The sequence below is a fragment of the Mobula birostris genome, chromosome 23 (genome assembly GCF_030028105.1).
Source record: "Mobula birostris isolate sMobBir1 chromosome 23, sMobBir1.hap1, whole genome shotgun sequence".
Classification (NCBI taxonomy): domain Eukaryota; kingdom Metazoa; phylum Chordata; class Chondrichthyes; order Myliobatiformes; family Myliobatidae; genus Mobula; species Mobula birostris.
Window position 1 is genome coordinate 15,716,528 of NC_092392.1, and position 25,156 is coordinate 15,741,683.

General features: G+C 37.4%; 1 protein-coding gene and 1 long non-coding RNA gene across 4 annotated transcripts in view; one reads left to right on the forward strand and one right to left on the reverse strand.

Moving 5' to 3' along the window:
• Window positions 1-23,046, reverse strand: part of LOC140186745 (uncharacterized) — a 122,400-nt gene extending 99,354 nt beyond the window's left edge. For both annotated transcript variants that reach the window (XR_011882933.1, XR_011882932.1), the window contains exon 1: window positions 23,010-23,046. This is a non-coding gene — a long non-coding RNA (uncharacterized lncRNA). The remainder of the gene's footprint in view (window positions 1-23,009) is intronic.
• LOC140186741 (tyrosine-protein phosphatase non-receptor type 12-like) overlaps window positions 1-24,267 on the forward strand; it is a 116,457-nt gene extending 92,190 nt beyond the window's left edge. Inside the window, exons 14-19 of one of the 2 annotated variants that reach the window (XM_072241257.1) lie at window positions 3,404-3,481; window positions 4,872-4,969; window positions 5,088-5,118; window positions 11,929-12,057; window positions 21,035-21,100; window positions 23,281-24,267. In XM_072241257.1, coding sequence (XP_072097358.1) covers window positions 3,404-3,481; window positions 4,872-4,969; window positions 5,088-5,118; window positions 11,929-12,057; window positions 21,035-21,100; window positions 23,281-23,342 — 464 coding nt within the window. In that variant the 3' untranslated portion in view covers window positions 23,343-24,267. The remainder of the gene's footprint in view (window positions 1-3,403; window positions 3,482-4,871; window positions 4,970-5,087; window positions 5,119-11,928; window positions 12,058-21,034; window positions 21,101-23,280) is intronic. The other variant, XM_072241258.1, reaches the window with a different exon arrangement.
• The last annotated feature ends 889 nt before the right edge of the window (window positions 24,268-25,156 follow it).

Genomic DNA, 25,156 nt, shown 5'->3' on the forward strand with positions numbered 1-25,156 from the left:
ACGGTGCAAATACAAAAAGAAAATGATATATAAACATTGAGAACATGAGATGAAGAGATCTTGAAAATGAGTCGATTGGATGTAGTAACATTTCAGTGATGGGGCGAGTGAAGTTATCCCTTTTTGTTCAAGAAAACCTGATGGTTGAGGGGTAGTAACTGTTCCTGAACCTGATGATGTGAGTCCTGAGGCTCGTGTACCACTTTCCTGAAGGCAGCAGCGAGAGGAGAGCATGTCTTGGATGGTGGGGTCCCTGGTGATAGAAGCTGCTTTCCTGTGACGGCGTTTCATGTAGATGTGCAGTCGTGGGGAGAGCTTTACCTGTGATGGTTTGGGCCATGTGCACCAATGTTTGTAAGATTTTCCATTGAAGGGTGTTGTTGTTTCCATACCAGGCTGTGATGCAGCCTGTTAATATACTCTCCACCACATATCTATAGAAGTTTCTCATAGTTTTATATGACATGCTGAATCTTCGCAAACTCCTAAGGATGTAGAGGTGCTGTTGTGCTTTCTTTGTAATTGCACTTGCCTGTGGGGCCCAGACACATACGTGCAATTGAATACGGTAATTGGTTTACCTCTTCATCTGTAAGGATTGTGTAGTTTCCAGAGTGGCGTTAAAGGGAATCTTGCCTCTTTGGGATTACATGAGAAATTGTTGTGAAAGTGAGTGTAGCTAGTGAACATGGGAGCTGACCAGTGAGCTGGTTAAAGAACCCGTAGTAGGTCAGAGCATGATCACAGAGAGAAGTTCAGTCAATTTCACAAATGGATGACCTACAGCAGACCCACAGGAAAGCAAGAAACCAGAAACTGTAGAATAAAGTCAAAAGCTTTAAGTTCCTCGGGGTCAATATCACAAATGACCTGACTTGGTCCAACCAAGCAGAGTTCACTGCCAAGAAGGCCCACCAACGCCTTTACTTCCTGAGAAAGCTAAAGAAATTTGGCCTGTCCCCTAAAATCCTCACTAATTTTTATAGATGCACCGTAGAAAGCATTCTTCTAGGGTGCATCACAACCTGGTATGGAAGTTGTCCTGTCCAAGACCGGAAGAAGCTGCAGAAGATCGTGAACACAGCCCAGCACATCACACAAATCAATCTTCTGTCCTTGGACTCACTACACCGCATGCTGTCAGAGCAGTGCTGCCAGGATAATCAAGGACACGACCCACCCAGCCAACACACTTTTTCGTCCTTCTTCCCTCTGGGAGAAGGCTCGGGAGCCTGAAGACACGTACGGCCAGATTTGGGAACAGCTTCTTTCCGACTGTGATAAGACTGCTGAACAGATCCTGACCTGGATCTGGGCCGTACCCTTCAAATAACCGGATCTGCTGCTCGGTTTTTTTTGCACTACCTTATTTTCCCTTTTCTATTTTCTATTTATGATTTAATAATTTAAATTTTTTATTATATTTATTATCAATTTGTACTCCAGGGAGCACGAAGCGCAGAATCAAATATTGCTGTGATAATTGTATGCTCTAGTATCAATTGTTTGGCGACAATAAAGTAAAGTAATATAAGAGGCAGTTCCTTTGCAATGTTGAAAATGAAGTCAATATGCAGTGGTAAAATCTAAGGACGCTGTCTAAGTTGCATGCCATCGTGGTCAGTGTTTCCCATCCACTACATAAGGTACTGGCTGGGCACAGGAGTACATTCAGCCAGAGACTCATTCCTTTGAGATGCAGCACAGAGCGTCATAGGAAATCATTCCTGCCTGTGGCCATCAAACTTTACATCTCCTCCCTTGGAGGGTCAGACACTCTGAGCCGATAGGCTGGTCCTGGACTTATTTCATAATTTACTGGCATAATTTATATATTACTATTTAACTATTTATGGTTCTATTACTATTTATTATTTATGGTGCAACTGTAACGAAAACCAATTTCCCCTGGAATTAATAAAGTATGAGTATGACTGTTGAAGGTATTGGAGATTGTGAAACATGACCTATTGAATATGGTGAGATAGAAAGAGGATTAGGAGAACTGTCTATAGGAAAAGAGGTAAGAACAGAGGTGAAATAGAAAAGATACCAATGGCTGTGTCAGCTGTAGTAGAAAGGAAACCACAATTCAGAGTTTAAAACAAAAATAGCTTCGAGGCGCAAATGTGAAAAGTTTTGTCATTGAAATCAACGTGACAGATATAGAGAAACTGAAAATGGAATGTCAGTCTTACAGGAGGAAGTTTAATTGAGACAGCTGAGAGATTGTAGTGAACGGAGACGATCTATGCAGGTGTCTCTTATATTCTACAGTTTCTGTTTTCTTGCTTTCTTGTTTTCTTGTATAGCAGTTCTGTTGTGGGTCATCCATTTGTGAAACTGACTGAACTTCTCTCTGTGACCAGGCTCTGACCTACTCGGGGTTCTTTAAAGTACTGCATTTCATAACTTTCACATTACAGCGTGTTCTTTTTTTCTAACTTATTAATCTGATCACCATATTACTGTGGTGTCTCATCCCCATGGCAACCTTAACTTAATTGCATCAGAGATTGTCCTTTAATTTCTATTTCTAACACACAGAATGAAACCATTCAGCCCATTGAATTCATGCTGCTTCCCAAGGGAGCAATCCCATTTGATTTCTACTTCTACAGCATAAATGAAGCTATTAGGCCCATGGAGTCCATGCTGGTTCCCAAGGGAGCAATCCTATTAGTCAGGTTCCCTCTGTACTTTATTCCTTGCAACATATTCTCTCTTTCATGTGTCCATTAACTTCTCTTGATTCATCTTGTCACTGTAGTTTATAATAGCCAGTTAACTTGGCACACCTATGTGAAGTGAGAAGAAAATGGAGCTTCTGGAGAAACTTCAGTTATGAAGTGAATATGCAGATTTCAGCAGAAATGCGGTATGCAGCCAGACTCTTACCTGGCTCCCTGGTGTGAAGCAGCAGCACTGTTGTCTCCTTTCTATCCGTCCTGTGCTAACATTTAACTAACTTATTGTTGTCTCTCTCCTATTTGTGGCAGAGACTCTTAACCTCAAAGGTTTACTGCATTTCTCTATAGGTGCTGCCTCACTTGCAAAATGTTGCCAGTATTTTCTGTTTATATATTGCTTGATACAGCACATCTAAGACAATGCTGTATTTATTTTATAAACTGCAACTTTGTGTGATTGCTTCATCCTTGCTCCTTTGTGTTTGCAGAAACATATATTTAAATGTATCAATGTATGCAACTCAGATTTTGAAGTAACTGCAATACCTCCTGTATTCTGGAGTTAGTAAATGAATTTTATTTAATGCCTGAAATCTTCATAGTGGCATATGTTAGGCTAATGCACTTTCAATGCCTGGTGAAAACAAAAAAGGCTGCAAACCTGAACAGTAATACAGTATTCCAAGATAAATTTTAAAATTTTATTTTGAAAGGTACTGGGAACAAAGAAGATAGTCCACCCCCTTTGCCAGAAAGAACACCTGAATCTTTTGTTGTGGCTAACGAATCTGGTAAAGCTTTACACTTCCTTTCATTGTTAAAGAATTACTTAGTCACCTATTCCATTTATGTAGATATTGGTGGTGTGCATTTCCTCATGGCCTCTTTCAGCCACTTATGAGTTGAGGCAAAATTGATTTTCTTTTTTAAAAAGTAATAAAAATAGAGAATTCAGTTGAGTAACTGCTGCCTTTTACTTTGGGTAAGTACTTGACATGTGTAGAAAATCTCAAGGTGAAATAAGTTTGCAGTCAAATATAATTTGGTTACAATTTGAGATTTAATTTTTCAGGACTGAACTTTGTGAGATTGCCAGGTATCTACAGAGTTTTAAAAAATAGCAAGTTTTTTTGGCTGATTGTGGCGTACTCTAGTGGTAATGAATTTAAATGGTAACATTTGTTGTACTATTATTTGTTTCCTACTGGATTGTGCTATGCAGAAACCATATGGCTCATGCAGTAAAACTACAATTTAATGTCCAGCTCTTTGAAATCTGGATTGTTTTTGGCATCAAGCTCAGAGAACTGATTCCTGTGCTACAGATCACTTATTAGAGCCTTGGTTCCCACGCTCCTTAGAAGCTCACTTGAGTCTTGGGAAAATACTATTTGCTGTCAGCAACTTTTGAAAAGTGAATTGTGTTGGGGTATTATAGTGATAACTTCTAGTAGTCTAGAAAATCTGAGTTCTGCATCATTGAAATCCCCCAAGTGTGATGGCTTAATGGAGTTTTACTGTAATGACTAAAATATGTCCAAACTTAGTTTTAGCTGCGCACCACTACAGGGAGTTGTTTTCAATCACATTCCCTAACTATACTTTAAATATGAACACTGAATGAAGCCTTCTGTTGGGCTGTTCTCTTTTCAATTTGATCCATTGTATATAATTTTCCCACTATTTTTATTCTATTGATAGCTTCTGATTTACTTGAGCAAAAGATTAATACTACACAAGTGGATTATGATTAATAATCCAAGTTTTAATGTGATACAAGTGACCCCTACGCAATGGGGACAGTTGACTTCCCGGAAAACTGTACATGTTGTGTTCTTCTGCAATGTGAAGCCACAATCGTTTGCCCATGTGACAAAATAAAAATTTGTTTACTTGTTTTTTCACACAAGTCTGTGAGAGCAAATTTTATTCCGTATTTCAATTTTTTTTTGTGTAGTGATTTGTGAACTCTGTAAAGGCAGATTTCCATTGCTCTAATAGCAATAATATAGTGATAACTTGTAGTTTATGGGCATTATTTCCAAGATTCATTGTTGCAGCAGATTTTGTAGTGAAAATGAAATTTAACAATTTAAAAGTGTATTTAAATTTTTGTTCAATGGTTTGAATTTTCCTTATAACATTAATCAATTTTAATTAAAATGTTGGGTATTTTTCTAGATGCTCCTGTTAGATCTGTTCATATTGGAAAGTCTGCAGAATGGGGTGGCTTTCCACAACCACAGTCCGTTGAGCAAGCCAAGATGGTGAGGAGTAAGGTAATGGTTTTGTGCACCTGTATAATGTAATGCCATATTTAAGCAAATCAAAAGCAATTATTAATAATCATATTCCATTTTTAAAAGATGTTTAAGTACTTTTCCTTTTTTTAAGCAGAGCCTAAAAAATCCGCGAAGTCAAAGAAAAAGTGAGTAAACAGCATTTTTAAATTAGTGCTTACTCTTTTGCTGATTCATTTAAAATGTACTTACTGAATGAAAAGTTGCCTTCTCTGCCCTTAAGATGCTTTGTTGTGCTTGTGGCATGAATATATTCCTTCTTTAAATTTTAAGGTGATAAAGTTCTTATTGTAAACAAATCGCTGAATGAACAAAGATGAAGGTGTTTATTTTTCCTAACTTGATAGTTATTTGATCTAACAATAATAGAGTTGTTGACTCAATGTCACTGTCCATTCCCATTAGTTAGTGGACAACAAATCCAGGCGTAAAAGGTGGGAAAACCCTTTAGAAAGGTTTTGAAATAATGCATCCAGAGCCATTGTTTTCTCTTAAACATGAAACAGAATAAATTGCTCTTCTACATTCTGTAATTGAGGAAATTCAGTTCAGCAGAGTGTTTTAAGTAACCTTAATCTCTTCAGATGCTAACTTTTTTGAGAAATCCATTAGTGAAGGTCTATACATAATGCTGGACAATGATTTTGGTAGTAGTTGTTTTTGTTAGGCCAGGATATTGTGAGATTTGGCAAACTGGAGATGGAAATATTCTCCTGCAGCTCTTGTCTAAGTGGTGAAGATTGCAGTTTTGGCAAATGTGGGTTTCTGCGGAGCACTCTGTTGATAGAATGCATTGCAGCCTTGGTCCAAAATGTATTCAGAATCATGGCTCCTGTGATCAGCAGTTTTTGTTATACATGTTTTAGTTTAAACTTTCTAAAGATTTTTCCTACTCAAAAATTCCTTCCACTGATTCAAGACAGTAAATTATTTAGTGGGATTTTACTATGATTAATCTTAAAACCTTTGTCAATTGCTTTTAGTCTGTGCCTCCAGGTCTTCAAATCATCTGCTAATGACAACAGCTATTTGTGTGTCTAATGTGACATTGTACACTTCTGTCAATTCTTTAAGGCAAACAACTCCTGCATCTACAGTCTCATGTTTGTGGTCCAGAACTATTATTATCAGAAATCTCTTGAACATCCTTTTGGGGACCTTCACTCCAAAATTAGATGGAATACCATAGATATATGCCCAAACACTTTATAAACTTAATTTAACCTTATTGCCTTTGTATGTTGCCTCTGTTTTCAGATCTCTACTAAATGAATTTCAATGTGCCCTGCCAGTTTAAAAGGTCAATGCGTATATATGCCTAGGATTATGCTCAGTCTTCAAAGGTGTCCCATTTGGCTTGAAATTTGAACACTATTAAATAGCAATTTTGTATCTCATCTAAGTAAAATAATCCAGATGCTAAGAAATTAGAATAAAGTACGAAGACAACTGCGCTGCTCCAAAGAGCGCTATATAAGGTAGGTCATTCTTGCCCTCGGCCATTAGGCTCTATAATGAGTCAACCTATTGCCAGGGAAGTGATGACCCCCTCCTGTTAGACTGTTTGAGGTAACTTACTTTTTTATTCTTTCTTTTCTTCTAATACTTGTACATTGTATATCTGTGCACTTGCAATGCTACTCTGACACCAATTTCTTTTGGGATCAATAAGGTATCTATTTCTATCTAAAGATAGCAAATGCAGATAACGTACATAGAATGAGAAGCAGAGTGTAGCCCCTTTAAAACTCTTTAGTAATATTAGCTGATCTGAGTGAGCACTGGGAGCACTTCTCTGAAATTAATTTGCTGTCTGGGTATCCAAGCACTCTAGTTCCTCTGACAACTCAGCCTCAAGTTTGTCGAGGACACCACATGCTTTCTCAGTACCTGAACCTGTTGTGGTTTTGAAGCTCTTACACCTTGCAAAGTAATCCAAAGGAAAGAGAGGAGAGAGCATTAATTGATAAAACTAATAAAGCTGTACTAGTGGAGTGGCATTTAAATCCTTATTTTGCAACAATTACATTTTCCTAAGGCACAGAAACTCAAATAATTGATTCGTGACTCATGAGAAGTTCAAGATCATATTAAATCAAAGAATATGAAATTTAGCAAAGGATGGTGACAGAACAATTAAGAGCTGACTGGAAAGTGTGAAAATGGACTTTGTAGAGCATTTTTTAAAGATACTTAAAAAGGAAAAGACTAGCAAGGGCAAATGTTTTTCCCTTTCAAACACTTGAATTTATGATGGGGAGTAAGGAAACAAAGAGGAATTGAGCAAGTACTTTGTCTCTTCCATGAATACAAGCACACAAAACCTGACAGAAATCTTAAATGATTAAGATTCTAGTGAAAATGAGGAGGGATCAAAGTATTAACCAAAAAATAGTTGCTTGTTTTTTTTTAAAGGAGAAGTTGGTGAGCTTGAAAGCTGTCAAATCCCAGGAGCCAGATGACCCACGTACCAGTTTTTGAAAGGGGTGACTCTTTTGATAGTGGTTATCCTCTTCCAAAATTCTAGTTTGGAATTCTCCCTCCACTCTGTGCCAATTCATGTGTCAGTCTTAATGCCTCTTAAATGTTGTTATTGTATCTGCTTTCACTGCCACCTTTGGTGGCATGTTCTGGGCACTGCCCACACTGTTAATAACATGTTAAATAATTTGTCTTGCCTATCTCCTTTAAGCTTTCCATCTTTTCGTCTTAAAACTATGTAGTCCAATATTTGACATTTCCACCTGGGAAAAAGACTGTCTACCCTGTTGATGCCTCTTAATATTTTTTTTAAAAGCTTCTAGCCAGCTTCCCCTTGGCCTCCAATACTCCAGAGAAAATAATCGAAAATTTTTTTCCAACTTTGCCGTAGAATTAATACTTCCTAATAAAAACATGAACACAGTGGTTAAGGCAACCGAAGTGGAATGTACTAAGGTGTGCAGCAGCCCCCAATTGGTGCTTCATGTATGACCTCCTGGTGACAATGACATCAACTCTAGGCACTAGATGGATCCTCCAGGGGCTAGAGAGGTTCATCACATGGGCAAGAATGATCTTTAATCCAGAGAAATCCAGGTCTCTGATGTTAAAGAAAGGCAGACTCGTGGACAAGTTCCATTTCTCCTTAGATGGTATTGCTATCCCATCCATCTGAGAAACTAGTCAAGAGCCTGGTGAAGGTTTGTGACTGCAGTCTGTAATGTGGCTGCCATCCAGAAAACAACTAAGGAGTTAAAGTCTGGCTCAAATGTGTGGACAGGTCAGGTCTACCTGGCAAGTTCATGGCATGAATCTACCAGCATGGCATCCTCCAGCCAGTGCTGGTATATGTGGTACAATGTAAATTTACATAATTGAGGCTCTTGAAAGAAAGAGCAATAGCTACTTTCAAAAATGGTTGAGCCCCCCCCCCCCCCCCCCGCCCAATGTACTCTGAGCAGCATTGCTGTGTATGGGAAGACGAATAAACTGCAGCTTCCATTCGGTAGCCTAAATGAAGAGTTTATGGTTTCTTGTACAATAAAATTGCTGTTGTATAGAGATTCCAGCGACCCAAAGTCTCGACAGCAGGCATTGAGGGTCCGGACAGGTAGAAAGTGGAAAGCCCAGGACACAGTGGAGATAGCTGAGCCTTGTCTGAGCCACAGGAATCTGGTAGGGACAGTGGCATCTAGTCAGCTTTGCTTCAATCCACATGAACAGGACGTAGGACAGGCACAGACACAAACTGGTCCAGGAAGAGGTGCGAACAGCTGTTGAAGAAGTGTGTACCACCAGAATGGTTGGAATGGGGCAGCAGGGAGCTTGAATTATGTGGGAGGGTGCATTGAAGTGGAAGATCTGGTCCAACATCTGGCAGTTAGAACCCCAGCGCCTCAAGTTCATGATCCAGCCTGTGTACGGTCCTGCCTAGTCCATTGAACTTTTTTGCTTGGAGCAAAAGCGAGGCACTATCATGTTCCCTGTGCTCTGGCAGAGGCACCCCTGTAGCACATCCTCAGCAGCTGCCCAAAAGCCCTGGGAGAAGGCCACTGGCCCAGTGCTGAAGGCAGTGGCTGAAAATATCTGCTTGGTCATTAACAACATTTGGCACCTCCGCTAAGCCAGAAAGCCATAACTTTGTCAAATCTGGAGACCAAGCACAGCGTCAGCTTGCTGACCACGGCGTCTGACTGGCAACTGAAAGTCTATCTTGGTAAGCAACTAAAGTTTCCTGATTTCATCACATCAACATCATCACTGAGCCCTGACATGGTCATTCTGTAAGAAACCTCAAAGCATGTGATCATGGTAGAACTGATAATGCCTTGAAGACTGCTTTGAGGAGGAGTTCAAACACAAGAGGGCCAAATACCAGGAGCTGGTAGAGCAGTGCCAGAGATGGGGGTGGAGGGCACTTTGCAAGTCTGTAGAGGTGGGGTGTAGAGGTTTTGCTGGCTTGCTTGCTGTGCAGAACCTGTCTCCTTGGCATCATGGGTCTGCAAAGAGGACCATCACAGGCTGCTGAGTGTGCTTCCAGATGGCTATGGATCAAGAGGTGTGACCTGTGAACCATGCTGCTGGGACACAAGCTGGTGCCTGATCAACTTGACTGGGTCATCTGGCAAAGGTGTCTGATGTTGAAAGACCCGGAACCAATGACTCTAGGTTTCATCAGCATCAGAATTAATACAAGCAGCATATGAGTGAATCTCTTCTGCATCCTGTCCAAAGCTTCTACAGCCTTAATGTAATATTGCAACCAGAACTGCAAACAACACTCCACATGTGGCCTAACCAAAGTTTTCTACACCTGAAACATGAATTTTACAACTTTATATTTTATACCCTGACTGAGGAAGGCAAGCATACCAAATGTCATCTTTATTATCTTCTCCACTTGTGTCACTGCTTTCAGGAGATATGGACTTGCACCCTAAGATCCCCTTGTACATCAATGCTCCTACAAATTACTATTTACTTTCCTCTTGCATTTAACAAAGTGCAACTACTCACACCTGTCTAGATTAAACCCCATCTGCAATTGCTCCATCTGTATTTCCAACTGATCTATATCCTGCTGTATCCTTTGAGACCCTTCTGACTATCCATAACACGGCCAATATTTGTGTTGCCTGTAAATTTACTAATTGACCCACTTGCATGTTCATTCAAAATATCACAAACAAGAGGTCCCAGCACTGAATCCTGCAAAAAAAAAAACAGTATTCATAGATCTCCAGTCAGAATATACCCTCTAAGTAATCCTCTGTTCTCTAGCATAGATAATTTTGAGTCTTGTCTCCCACATGGATCCTGCATGTCTTAATCTTCTCTATTAGCCTACCATGAGGGAGCTTGAGGAACACTACTGAAGTTCATATATACATTTATTGGCTTATCTTTATCAGCTCTTAAAAATTAAATCAACATGCACTCATTGGTTGACAATTATGCGATAGAAAGCAGAGTAGGAATGAATGATTTGGCTGAAGGGAGCAACTGACATAGTAACCAGGTGGGAATCGCAAGTGCTTACATGGTTCTAAAGAGGCATCAAGGATGTGTGCACAAGCTAAACGAGTGGACAAGTGCATGGTGACTAGAATAATATGAGAATTTTGCACAAAACAAAAAAGCAGAATATTTGTTAAATGGTATGTAGTTTTAATATTCAAAGAGACTTGTGTCTCTTTGCATGCAAGTGGAGCAAGCAATTAAGAAGGAACATGTTACTGTTTAGTAGAAGTGGATATAAACATAGGAGTATTATTGCAGTTGTGTAGAGCCTAGATGAGACAGCACCTTATGTATTGTGTATAAATTTTGTTTTTACCTAAGAAACAATTTTTGGTGGTGTGAATATTCAGTACACTGGCTTCGATGATGACAAGTTTCCCATTTGAAGAGGGTGAATAGATTGGCCATTTTATTCTCCAGAGTTTCAAACAATGAGCAGAGAACTCTTAATGCTTACAAAATTATTATAAGACTTGACAGTCTGGATAAAGGAAGGATTTTTTTCTCTTAAACGAGTTTAGAACCAGGGCCCACAGATTGAGATTAAGGAGCAGGTTGTCAAAACAAGATGAGGAATACTCTACGCCAGAGGAGCATGGATGCTCAGTATTGGGTTTGTTCAGAACAGTTAGATTTCTAGACATTGAATGAATCAATAATATGGAGAAAATGGCTCTGGAGTAGGTAGTCAGCCATAATAGTTATGCATGGCAGAACTGGCTTCAATGGCTTCTTTCTATTAATTTGTCTTGTATTATGTTCATTGTCTCTTATGATAAGCACTTTACTACTTTCCTTTATTGATGCATTGCCTTTCCCTCCTTGCCCATAGTTCAACTGTGAGTATTATTTATAGCTGATCTCTTGCAAATTAGTGTCTGTAGAATGATTTTTCTTCCCCTTTTCTGCCACCTGAGAAATAAGTGCTGATGAGATCATGCAGACAGCTTAGTGTACAGCAAGGGAGGAAGTAAAGCCTAAAGGGGATAAAGATCCTAAGAGTTTGAACTTCTAAGAAGTGGTGAAGAAAATGTTGATTATAGGGAAATGGAATAGAAGAGTTGATCTTAAAGGCAAGTTATTTTCAAATAGTCTAACTTCTGAATGGGGTGCTACTAATTTTCTTTAAAAACTCGCACACAGCCTGATCAATACAGCATAGTATCAGAGGTTTCAAGCAATGCAAGGGAATCAGTGTTAGTATATTTTCTTTTATTTTTACTTTTGAATTTGACATCTGATGTGTTTTGTAGATTGTCTAGTAACCATTTGTGCATGGTTTCTATTCATATGTTATGCTGATTGGTTGAGTCTTTGCCACTGTTAATGATATTGGCTGGTATGCAGTTGATTCGTTTGCTGGTTTGTTTTGAAAAATCTAGGTTTAGATTTGTTTTGTGGACTTGGAATTAATTAGATATTCATCTTGGTTTCAGATACTCCTGAAACAGGCGACTGTGGGAGGCCTTCAGGTCTGCCTGGATTGGCTACTGCTGTTACCAAGGGTGAGGTAGGACATAGCCCAGAAACAAATGCAAAAAGAAGAAATCGTTGTTCTGATTTAGGTGGGTATATGTAATGATATGAGCCTACAAGATCTGTTCATTTTGGCTCAATGATCATTTTTAATTGCCAATTACTTCATTGGTAAAGATGATAATGTTTTTCTCTGTTAAGTTTTTCACCCTATCTATAATAAAATTAAATAGAATTAATTTTAAAATAATTTCAAAGGATTGCTTTTACAATATGACATGCCAACCTTTTGATTTGCAGTCAGTAAATACATTAAAGCAATGCAGCAAGTTCATTTGGTGTAATTCGGTTGCGACTGTTTCTCCAAGCAAAGTGGAGAAAACTGTCTTATTTTCTGTCTACTCTGGGGTCCTGCCTTTTGAGAAACCCGTAAATACTACTAGAGCTTTATAATCTGTAATGTATTTCAGTAAGAAATTGTGAGCAAAGTAATCAACTAAGAATCCTAGTTAAGCAAAATATTTGTATTAAGTTTGTAATTTTTTAAAGGGTTCTAAAATCAAATGTACAGGAGATAAAGACAAGCAAATAACATAGTTAATCTTTTATTGAAATATTTTGTGTAATTCAATATTTGTTTCAATTTCCAAAGTTCATCTGTTATGAAATTCAAAATGAGTGGATTAGGAAATGTTGTACAGGCCCTCCCTGAGTAACAGTTGCCAGCCCAATACATACAATACATTCCCATAAGTATTATTAAATTCAAATGAGACCTAGTCTTGGCGAGTTGGGAAGGGAACCTGTTTGTGTGCAACTTCTCTACAATAACAGACATGTTTGTCTTTTAAGAACACAGGCTGCCAGTTTCACAATGGAAGGCCACATGAGAAAGTTGGCTTGGAAATTGACAAACACTTCTATTGATACTTGTGTAGTGATAATCTATCAAACAATATAACATGCACTGATATTTCAAGCCCATTAAAACCAGCATTGACTGTAGAACTTGCTGATTCTGTACCATTGTAACTTGGCAAGAGAAGACAATAAACAAATGTTCATGTTAATTGGTCCTTATCAACACTATTAGTACTGTAGAGTTATGGTTATTATATTGAATGATTGTATTTTCCGTCTCATGGACAAAATCAACTGAAGCAAGTTTATAAAGATGGAACCCCTTCATTAACCCAGTGTTGTGTTTTTAATGTATCTAGCTGGCTGCAAATTCCTTGGCATCAAACCACAACCTCTGCAGTAGAAGATACAATCTAATCTATATATGATATTTTAAATGAGTATTGGTTGGTTCAAAGGACTTTCATTTTCTTGAAGTGCCAGACTGATGAGATCTCTGACCACAAAATTTCTGCAAGTTTGCACTGTCAATCCAATTGCACATATTTAATTTTGTTCTGTTACATTCACACAAAATTCACAATGGTTTCAGATTGCAAAATGATCTGTTTCTGTAATGAGGTAAAGATCATATTGCATAAGAAACCATAAGGGTAAAAATACCCTGATGGGAGTTGTGTATGGGCCACTGAGCAGTAGCCAGGATGTGGGATATAAATTACCATAGGAAATAGAGAAGTCATGTAGTAAGGGCAATGTTACAATTGTCATGGGCATTTCAATATGCAGGTAGACTGGGAAAATCAGGTTGGTGCTGGATCCCAAGAGGAAATTTGTAAAATGCCTATGAGATGACTTAGATTTGATTAGGGAGCCTAAGGTAAAGTGTTGGATCTAAGGGGCAGTGTTGGATCTCCTGTTAGGGAATGAGACAGGGCAGGTGATGGAGGTATTTGTTGGGGAGCAGTTCGGGTCCAGTGATCACAATACAATTAGTTTCAGTGTAATTATGGAGAAGGATAGGACTGGACCTAGGATTGAGATTTTTGATTGGAGAAAGGCTAACTTTGACAAGATGCAAAAGGATTGGGAAAATTTGTTTTATGGGAAGGATGTAACAGAGAAATGGAGGTCACTTAAAGGTGAAATTTTGAGGGTTCAGAACCTTTATGCTCCTGTTAGGTTGAAAGGAAAAGTTAAAAGTTTGAGAGAGCCATGGTTTTCAAGAGATATTAGAAACTTGGTTCAGAAAAAGAGAGAGATCTTCAATAAATACAGGCAGCTTGGAGTAAATGAGGTACTTGAGGAATACAAAGAATGTAAAAAGAATCTTAAAGAAATTAGAAAAGCTAAAAGAAGATACGAGGCTGCTTTGGCAAGTAAGGTGAAAATAAATCCAAAGGGTTTCTACAGTTATGTTAGTGGCAAAAGGATAGTGAGGGATAAAATTGGTCCCTTGGAGAATCAGAGTGGACGGCTATGTGCGAAGCCAAAAGAGATGGGGGAGATTTGAACAATTTCTTTTCTTCGGTATTCACTAAGGAGAAGGATATTGAATTGTGTAAGGTAAAGGAAACAAGTAGGGTAGTTATGGAAAGTATGACAATTAAAGAAGAGGAAGTACTGACACTATTAAGGAATATAAAAGTGGAAGTCTCCGGGTCCAGACAAGATATTCCCTAGGACTTTGAGGGAAGTTAGTGTAGAAATAACAGGGGCTCTGACAGAAATATTTCAAATGTCATTAGAAACGGGAATGGTGCCGGAGGATTGGCGTATTGCTCGTGGTTCCATTGTTTAAAAAGGGTTCTAAGAGTAAACCTGGCAATTATCGGCCTGTGAGTTTGTCATCAGCGGTGGGTAAATTGGTGGAATGTATTCTTAGAGATGGTATATATAATTTTCTGGATAGACAGGGTCTGATTAGGTACAGTCAACGTGGATTTGTGCATGGAAGGTCATGTTTGACAAATCTTATTGAATTTTTTGATGAGGTTACTAAGAAAGTTGACGAGGGTAAAACGGTGGATGTTGTCTATATGGACTTCAGTAAGGCCTTTGACAAGGTTCCACACGGAAGGTTAGTTAGGAAGGTTCAATCGTTAGGCGTTAATATAGAAGCAGTAAAACGGATTCAGCAGTGGCTAGATGGGAGACACCAGAGAGCAGTGGTAGATAACTGTGTGTCAGATTGGAGGATGTTGTGTAGCGGTGTGCCTCGGATCTGTACTGGGTCCAATGTTGTTTGTAATATATATTAATGATCTGGATGATGGGGTGGTAAATTGGATTAGTAAGTATGCAGATTATACTAAAATAGGTGGTGTTGTGGATGATGAGGTAGGTTTTCAAAACTTACAGAGAGATTTAGGACAGTTAGAAGAGTGGGCTGAAAGATGACAGATGGAGTTTAATGCTGAAAAATGTGAGGTGCTACACTTTGGTAGAACTAATCAAAATAGGACATACATCGTAAATGGTAGGGCATTAAAGAATGCTTTAGAACAGAGGGATCTAGGAATAATGGTGCACAGTTCCCTGAAGATGGAATCTCATGTGGATAGGGTGGCGAAGAAAGCTTTTGGTTTGCTGGCCTTTATTAATCAGAGCATTGAGTATAGGAGTTGGGATGTAATGTTGAATTTGTATAAGGCATTGGTAAGGCCAAATCTGGAGTATTGTGTACAGTTCTGGTCACCGAATTATAGGAAAGATGTCAATAAAATTGAGAGAGTACAGAGGAGGTTTACTAAAATGTTGCCTGGGTTTGATCTCCTAAGTTACAGAGAAAGGTTGAACAAGTTAAGTCTTTATTCTTTGGAGCGTAGAAGGTTGAGGGGAGACTTGATAGAGGTGTTTAAAATTACGAGGGGGATTGATAGAGTTGACGTGGTTAGACTTTTTCAAGATTCAAACAAGAGGGCATGGGTTGAGAATTAGAGGACAAAAGTTTAGGGGTAACATGAGGGGGAACTTCACTCAGAGAATGGTAGCTGTGTGGAACGAGCTTCCAGCAGTAGTGGTTGAGGCAGGTTCTATGTTGTCGTTTAAAGTTAAATTGGATAGATATATGGACAGGAAAGGAATGGAGGGTTATGGGCTGAGTGCAGGTCGGTGGGAATAGGATAGGGTAAGAGTTTGGCACGGACTAGAAGGGCCGAGATGGCCTGTTTCCGTGCTATAATTGTTATATGGTTATAAGGTAAAGGAACCCTTGGGAGGCAGTGATCATAACATGATATTCACCCTGAAGTTTGAGAGGAAGATGATGTATTAGTATTATAGTGAAGTGAAGGGAATTACAGAGGCATGAGAGAGAGGCTGGCAAAAGTTGATTGGAAAGGATGACAGTAGAACAGCAATGACTGGAGTTTCTGGGGATATTTTGAAAAGTGCAGGGTAAGTACATCCTAAAGACGAAGTAGTATTCTAAAGGGAGGATGAGGCAACCATGGCTGACAAGGGAAGTCAAAGACAATATAAAATCAAAAGCAAAGACATATAATATAGCAAAATATTGGTAGGAAATTAGAGAATTAAAAAACCAACAGAAGACAACTAAAAAGGCATAAGGAAAGAAAAGATGGAATATGAAGTTAAACTAGCCAATAATAAAAGGAGGATACCAAAAACTTTTTTCAGATCTATAAAGAGTAAAATGCTGGAGAGCTGGTAATAGGAGACAAAGAACTGGTTGACAAAGTCACTAAGTATTTGGTGTCATTCTTCACTGTGGAAGATACTAGCAGTATGCCAGAAATTAAAGTGTGTCAGGAGGCAAAAGTGGAAAGATATTACTCAGGAGAAGGTGCTTGGGAAGCTGAAAGGTCTGAAAAATGCACAGTCACCTGGCCCAGATAGAATACACCCCAGGGTTCCGAAAGAGGTAGCTGAAGAGATTGTGCAGGCATTAGTAATGATCTTTCAAGGATCATTAGATACTGGAATGGTTCTGGAGGACTGGAAAACTTCAAGTGCCACTCCACCCTTTAAGAAGGGAGGGAGGCAAAACAAAGGAAATTGCAGGCTAGTTAGCTATAACTGAATAAGATATTGGAGTCCATTGGAGGCACATGATAAAATAGGTGTTACAAAGATGAGTGGAGTGATAGGTAGAGTTGAGAAAGCATGGAATCAGTCTGCAGAAGGACTTGGTGTTTGGGAAAATGGGCAAAGGAGTGTCAGATGGAATATAGTGTTGGAAGTGTATGGTGATGCACTTGGTAGGAGTAAAGACATAGACTACTTTCTAAATGGGGAGAAAATTCAAAACTTGGAGGTAAATAGGGTCTTGGGAGTCCTCGTGCAAGATTCCCTAAAGGTTAACCTGCAGGTTGAGTCATTGGTAAGGAAGGCAAATTAATGTTAGCATTCATTTCAAGAGGATTACAATACAAGAGTAAGGTTGTGATGCTGAGGCTTTATAAGGCAATGGTGAGACTGTACTTACGAGTATTGTGAGCAGTTTTGGGCCATTATCTGAGAAAAGATGTGCTGGATTTGGAGAGGGTCCAGAGGAAGTTTGCGGGAATGATACTGTGAATGAAAGGATTAATATGAGGAGCATTTGATGGCTCTAGTCCTGTACTTACTGGAGTTCAGAAGACTGAGAGGGGGATCTCATGGAAAGCCATGAAATATTGAAAGACCTAGATAGAGTGGATGTGGTGAGGATTTTTCCTATAGTTGAGTCTAGGACGAGAGGGCTCACTCTCAGGATAGAGGGGTGTCCATTTAGAACAGAGATTGAGAGGAATTTATTTACCCATTGCCATGGATTGCTATGGAGGCAAAGACATTGATGCCCTGCCTAATCATGAACCTATCAATCTCTGCTTAAATGTACTCAGAGGTTGTGAGGAGAAGACAAGAGAATAGGTATGAGAGGGATAGTAAATCAGCCATGAAGGAATAGTGGAGCAGATGCAATGGGCTGAATGGCCTAATTCTGCTCCTATGTCTTATAGTCTTACATTGATATAGAAGAAATAGTATCCTGGCTATGAATTAAATCATTGATTCGTATAATGCTTTTACTACATTAATGCCATCTGGCTGGAATATTTGCTACTTTATCTATAAACAGGACAATTGAATGCTTCATTGCCAATACTAACATCTTAAAAAACCATTCCCCTCCCACCTCCTTACCTACCCTGCAGACATATTTATTAAACACTGCACACGAAGCATAATGCCTGCAGTATGAAAGTGCATATTAGATCAACATGATACAGGTAATTGAAAGAATGTAGACTGCTTTTGGGTAGTTGTCTCATTTAGCTTCAAGCAAGGTACATGAGTTCTTATGAACAATGTAGTGTATGTGGCTCTGGTAATTAAATTCTTACCAAAGATTAATAACTGATATTTTGTAATAGATATTGGAGAGAAAGTGATTATTTTGGATTTTTATTGAAATAGATGTCGAAAACTGTATTTGTATCTAACTTACTGCTCTGGAGCTGAAGTTAGTGAAGTTTACAGGGCAAGTGGATTGAACGTTGCTTTTAACTGCTGAGTTTATGGGATTTTTTTTTAGTAGTGATGAAGTACTTCCATTTGATAATTTGAGGTTTTCTTTCTGAGAGTGGATAACCTGCTCTCTTATGTCTTCATTTTGTCTGGTCTGAAGAAGACAGAAGGACTCAAAAGGGCAAGGTGCCAAAAATAAGTTTTCTTCCAAAAACTCAGAAGTTGTCTTGATCCGAAGCATGTAAATGATCTTGCTTGTATATGAAATCTCTCGTTACTGACACCTGCTGTCTGATTGTCTTAATTCTTGCTAAAGATTCTTCGCAATTTTTTTAAAAGGGATGTCTCCCTAGATATTAGACAACGATAAATCTTAATTTGCAAATCAAGCTTTAAAGAAAGGCAATACTTTGTGGTAATTCTGTGGATTTGTATTTTTTGTTAAACTGGGCCTTAATTACAGTTAAGCATGGGCAAACGTGGTTATGGTAGAAAAATTGTCATTAAGATACCAGTGAAAGCTAATGGGTCTGTCTGATGTCCAATGCATTTTTATTTGCTTGCTTTGCTGCTTTCTTTGCTTGGCTTCAAAGATCTTTATAATAGTGAATGTTTCCTATTCAGCAGTGGGACAATTTATGAGGTCAATTAATATTCCATAATTTTGGTGCCCTTAAAACTTAGAAAGTCATTAGGTAAAGTCTTGTTTACATTAAAATAAAATAGATTCAGCACAGCAGGAGATAGTGACCTCTTGTCAATAATACATGCTGTATATTCTCACACTTCTGAAGCATAAATGGGTGTTGTTTATGAATATTTATAATATTCCTGATAATCATTAACTCTGATCATTCAGTTTCTAAGGAAATAAGATTTGTGCAACATTTTAATCATGTAGAAACTGATTTCTGTAGACCTGTAAATATATAAAATGCATGTGGATTTTAAACAACTGGTATTAGGTAAGGGAAAGCCTAGAACTATAGAGATTTATGACACATACAGAGACCATTTAGTCCATTATTTTCACAAATACTGAAAAGAGCTTCACAACTTTAGCAGTGTAGTCTTACAGGTCATGGCCCCTCAAAGTACAAGATACATTTATTATCAATAATTATCAATATTATCATTTATTATGTATACTCTATACACCCTTGATGGGCAGCCACCAGACAAAGAAACCCATTCAAACCTGTTTTTTAAAAAACAGCCTAACATCCAATGTGCAAAAAACATATTGTGCAAACAATATAAGTAAGCAAAAAACATTCAGAACTGAAGTTCATGAAGGTTGAGTCCATGGCCACGAAACCAGTCATCACTGTAGCCAATTCAGTGGACATCTAAGTAATTATTCAATATGGTAAATATTTCATGAGGATCTTAAAGATCTTCAGGATCTGTAAGATGTGCACTTTTTATTCTTCTACAACTCTCAGTATCTTCCCATTTATTCTGTTTTGCTTTCTTTTTTGCTTCACCAAATGTATTACCTCCCACTTCATTTTAAGTTTAATTTACCACAATTTAACATTATTTAACTCCCGTACATTCCAACCAGATGGTTAATTTTTGAATCATCTGTAAATTTCATTTTAAGCATGCAGGGCAGAAGTACTGAATGTTAAAAGCCTTGAGTAAAACAGATTTCCAAAAGTACTAGTCAAGCAAAATAAGGCTTAGATGCTGGGAACATGCAATATTATCAATCCTAGAAATATGAAAAGGTCAGACAGCATCTATAGAGAAACAAACAGTGATGTTTTAAGTTGACCTTTGATCAGAATAGATTTCTCACAATCAGCTTTCCCTTTCTGGTGCTGAGCCAATTTTGGATTTGATTTGTAAAATTCTAGACTTTTACTTTAGTTTTCCAGTCTCCCAAAAAAAAACTTCACTAAAATCAATACTAACTACTCTAAATGCACAACTGTTTGTGTACATTTATTACCTCTCAAAATTCAATGATAGTATTTGAAATATGACCTTCTCATTACAAATTCATGCTGATTGCATGTGATGCATTTCCAGACTATCCTCAACTGATTCAAATAATAGCAAAACCCAAGTTAAACTACCTGATCAGTGTTTGCTTGGTTTGTCCCTTTCTGAGGATAGTGCAACATTTACAACTTTCGAGTTCACTGTCAGCCCTACAGGACAGATTTTTAAAAAATGATCAAAACTGCTGCAAATTCTTGCTGTATTTAAGTTTTTAGGATATCTCATCAAAGGTGCTCAGGCTCTTAAACCTAGTAAGCGAGTTATCCCAACCAATAGATGTATGATATATACTAATAGAGATTCTGAAACATTGTTTATTTCCTCCCTTCCCCCTCTAATTTTGCATGTCCATTCACTTTGAAGTATTTGAAGCTAGTATAGCTTATATCATTGGAAGTTGGGAGGTTTATTATGGAGCTTGATCAAAAAATCCAGTCGCACTTAACTGTACTTCATAATCAACTGTAATCATATGGTGAATTACAGTCATACTGGAATTGTACCATTTGTCTTGATCATGTAATTGTAAATATCTTGTACATTTAAGACCTCCTGCTTTTTAACCAAAGCATAACTCATTACTAATTTACTCAAAGTAAATTTCCTAGAATGCCATAACCTCCATGCATGCATGCATGCTTGTCTTCTATATACACCTTTCACCTCAAAAATGCTGTCTTAGATTTTAATCAAACTTCATAAGTGACCTCCTCTTATCAGACAGCGGGTTCCTTTCGAAAATGAGCATGCTGAGAACTGTCCTTGTATCCTGTCTCCAAAAATCAGGTAAGGACCTTCATCGTCACTGCCCCAATACTTAGCAATAAAAACATCTGGAGGTGAGTGATCCTGGATGTAGGAACATGAAAGTAAAATCCACTATCTTAAAACATTACCCTGTTTTTTTAAAATTTGTGGGGTGGTGCATATGGGAATTTAAAACCAACATACAAATTTAGGTGAGGAGTTCTGGGGTTTTTTAGTACTGAACTTTCTATTATCCTTTTTGCTTGCATCACAGGTTAACTTTAGTATGGCTTTAAATAGTCAAAGGTGGTTCTAACTGTATAATTTCATTCAGTACTTTAATGTAGTCTCATCAACACAACTAATGTTTGAAATAGTAGTTACCTAATGCTTGGAGATCCATTAATTTGGCTGTTTAACTATATAATAACTGGTTTGCATATTTCTGGTTGTTTTGATGTTCGGTGGATGGTGGTGGCTTTGACAAGGTAAGTTCCCTTCTGAAGGGCAAAATGTAAACTATTATTATACTCTTAATTCCTAATTCCTTCACAATGTAGCAATAAGGAAATGTGTTTGCCTGTGGACAAAACAAGGCTTTCACATTTTGGGGAGAAGAAAATTTGCATATCTAATTTTCACTAGTTCACATTCTTGCCCATTTTGCTATTGGTATGGTTGAATTTTCAAATGGTAGTATTGTCCTCTTTCCTTAAATTTATAAGACTCTTAGTAAACATTATCATTAATGTTTGATTTCCATCTACAATCCAGTTCATATTAATTGCCTTTGTACATTTTAACTATTTATGAGTAACAACTTGATGAATTTACTAATTCTTACTGTCAGGCAGTTAAAGTAATAATTCAATCCCATTGACCTTGTATATGTTAATTCAATGTCCTTGCACTATTGAGCTCAGTAACAATGCAAATCTGTCTTTGTGAAATGATCAAATGATTCCAGTAGCTTTATATAGGGAACCTCTTAGATTTAATATTTTGATCCTTAATTTAGAGCAAAGCCCAAAATATTTTTGTTTTGCTATAGACTATCATTGCAAGTTTGTATGAAATGTCAAATTATAGATTTTCTTAGTTAAATTTGTAGGTCTTATTTATTTTTTAAATCTATGTGCTTTGATATGTGTCTGCTTTCTTTTGCTGTTGTAATTTCCCTTCTCAATTTTGCTACTTTGCATTTTCTTTCTTTAGCTTTTACTGAAATTTTTCAGTAGTCTGGTGAACATCTAAATGGTTTTAATTTACATTTTAATGATTTTGTTGCTGAAATGAGGAAACAAAGGTATTTAAAATAGTGTAACAAAAGTTATGAATTATTATCCTACTTCATCATCAACTCCCTCCCACCCACTACCAATCGCATCTCCCTAGTTTTGAATTGTGGTGAATTATTTTTACTTCTACTTCCAATTAATTTGCTTTCTGATTACCATTAAGTGAGCTCTCCTGTTTGCTTGACCTAATGGTTCATTGGTACAAGTTTTGAAAATGGAAAACTAGATAACATTTACTTTATGATAACCCTCTACACAGAATTTTGCACATACAAACTTGAATTTTGGGCCATTTGAACAAAAATCAGTCAGATTAAATTGTTTAAAAATGTACACATGTGGATTGTGTAAAAGTATTTATACCAAGTTGAATATGGTGAAGTGATTAATAGATTAAAAATCTGCATAAAAGATGAGTGAAATTTTATTTCTAGAATTTCTTCCGCTAAAATTCTAGAATTTCTTTGGCTAAAATTCCAGAATTGGTGTCTGATTCAGAGAAAATACTACCTTTTTAACATGTGTAAAACCAGAGTGTTTTTTCTGTGTTGTCAGCAATCTGATCTCTAATCTCCTCTGAACAAAATGCTGCTAGAAGCAAACTATAGATGGACCTGTTCCTTTTGTATTAAAGAACTGTTTTAACTTACCTGTGCTGTATATCCAGTTAAATAAACTTGGTACCCTTTGGGAAGAAAAATTGGATCAACTGAATTTCAAGTCGATTTGTACTGTAATTAAACTGCATAAGTCAGAAGTAATAGCTCTTGAACAATAACTTTAATTCAATTGTGTAATATCTGACTGAATATCCTTCCCATAATCATTTTTATAATATTGTAGAGTGTTGAATTTTGTAACAGTGCTGTATATAAAGAAGTTCTAAAACTTTAAATAATTCATTTTTTTTCTCACCTGCAGGATTCAATAATCGTTACACAAAACCAAAAGGACCAAGGGATCCTCCTCCTGAGTGGACATGATGGGAAAAGTGTTCTGATGGACTTTAATACTGGAGTGTTTTTCTTCAAGTGCCACTAAAGGACTGAAACATTGACAAAATTATGTTCACTAATTTTTTTTTAAACTAACAAAAGGCAAGAGCAATTTCGGTGTCTTCTCATTTACAGAATGGTACACATTTTACATCTATTGTAACTTGCTAAGACCTTTCCCGGGGGTGGATTCCGGTGCTAAATATCTCTGCTGGGACCATTTTGACCTGCCTTATTTCACACTTAAGTATTAACTTTTTTTTTTCCAAAAAAAAAAAGTATTACAGGCCTTAATTTTTGGGGAATTTGTTACACTGCTTGTAGGATTGTATATTAATATAGTACAATAAGTATAAATAGGGAGTCTGTGGACATTTATTCTTTGCTAACTTCCAGAAACTATTATGTGCATTACTCCTTTGTGTACAGGGCAGGGTAGGTATATAATTGACTGTGTTGCAGGTATTAAATATTCTTAACAGAAGATGTAAGAAATCAGTGCATGACTTAAACCTTTGTGTACCAATTTTTGTAAATTATTTGCCCTGAAAAAATAGAAACATATTCTTTCGGGTGTTCTTAACTACTGGAAATGAGCAGGAAATTGCAGTTTAACAGGGGTTGAGATTGTAATAATACATTTGTAAATTGTAAGCAAAAGGATATTTTTATATTATATGCTGTTAATAACCAATCCCATTTCATCTGTTCATTTGGCCTTGAATTTAGTAAGTGCCTTCGAACAGTATGCAATCCTGTTAACATGAGCATTTGATTTTGTGCATCTGGAATTAGATGACTATCAGCCACACAAACCTGTATTTTACATTATATTGACCTGTCAGTAAAGATCTTGAAATAAATTGTTTACATTTTTTTGCATTAAAATACTCTAACAATTTAAGTAAAAGAACATTAAGGATTTATTATGTCATTAATCATTAAGCTATTTCATACTCTCAGAAAAGACTGTATACAATGCTTTTAGTACAATTCACTTTTTCAAAGCAAAGATTGTTATAAAGACTCCATAAACAAACTTCTTTAAATATAGCTATATAGTTTAAGCAAAATCAAAGCATTTCAAATGTGAGGTTTCTCCTCAATATGGTTAGAAGATAATAAACCTAATAAACTCCAGAAAATCTAGGCCCATTTTATTGCGCCTTGGTTAGAAGGCACCACCATTTTCCCAGGTAATAGATTTCACTGCTCCATCTCCAAGGCAAGTACATCTCAATCTAAATGGGACCACAATTGACCACTAACCAAAAAAAAACAAGCTACTTGCAGAACTCAGCCACTTTTGAAGGAAAAAGGAAAGTTGACATTGTGAACCAAGACTCTTCATATGAATTGAGAGCTGAAGGTAGATAGTGTATTAATGTGGTGAGGGGGGAAAGGATGTAGCAAGAGATAGGGTGGATCCAGATGATTGAGTCTTCTCAGGGAACGAAGGATGGAGTTACAACAGAGACTGGGAGATTATAAATGGAGACAACAAAGGGCTGCAGATTATGGAAATTGTTTAATGTAAGGTGAAGAAGGGACCAAATTAAGCACAATTATAAAGAATTAATCTGGATCCCTGTGCCATACCACTTCTCCAATCTTGAAAATCAACCCTCCACTATCACTGTCAGCCTCTTACCATCAAGCCAATTTGGGATCAAATTTGCGAACATAGCCTGGTTCATAAATCATAAATACTGATTTGGACCAGCCTACCATGTGGGGCAAAAGTCTATGCATATGACATCAAATGTCTTGGCCTTGGCAATCTTGTTGATCATCACAGAAAT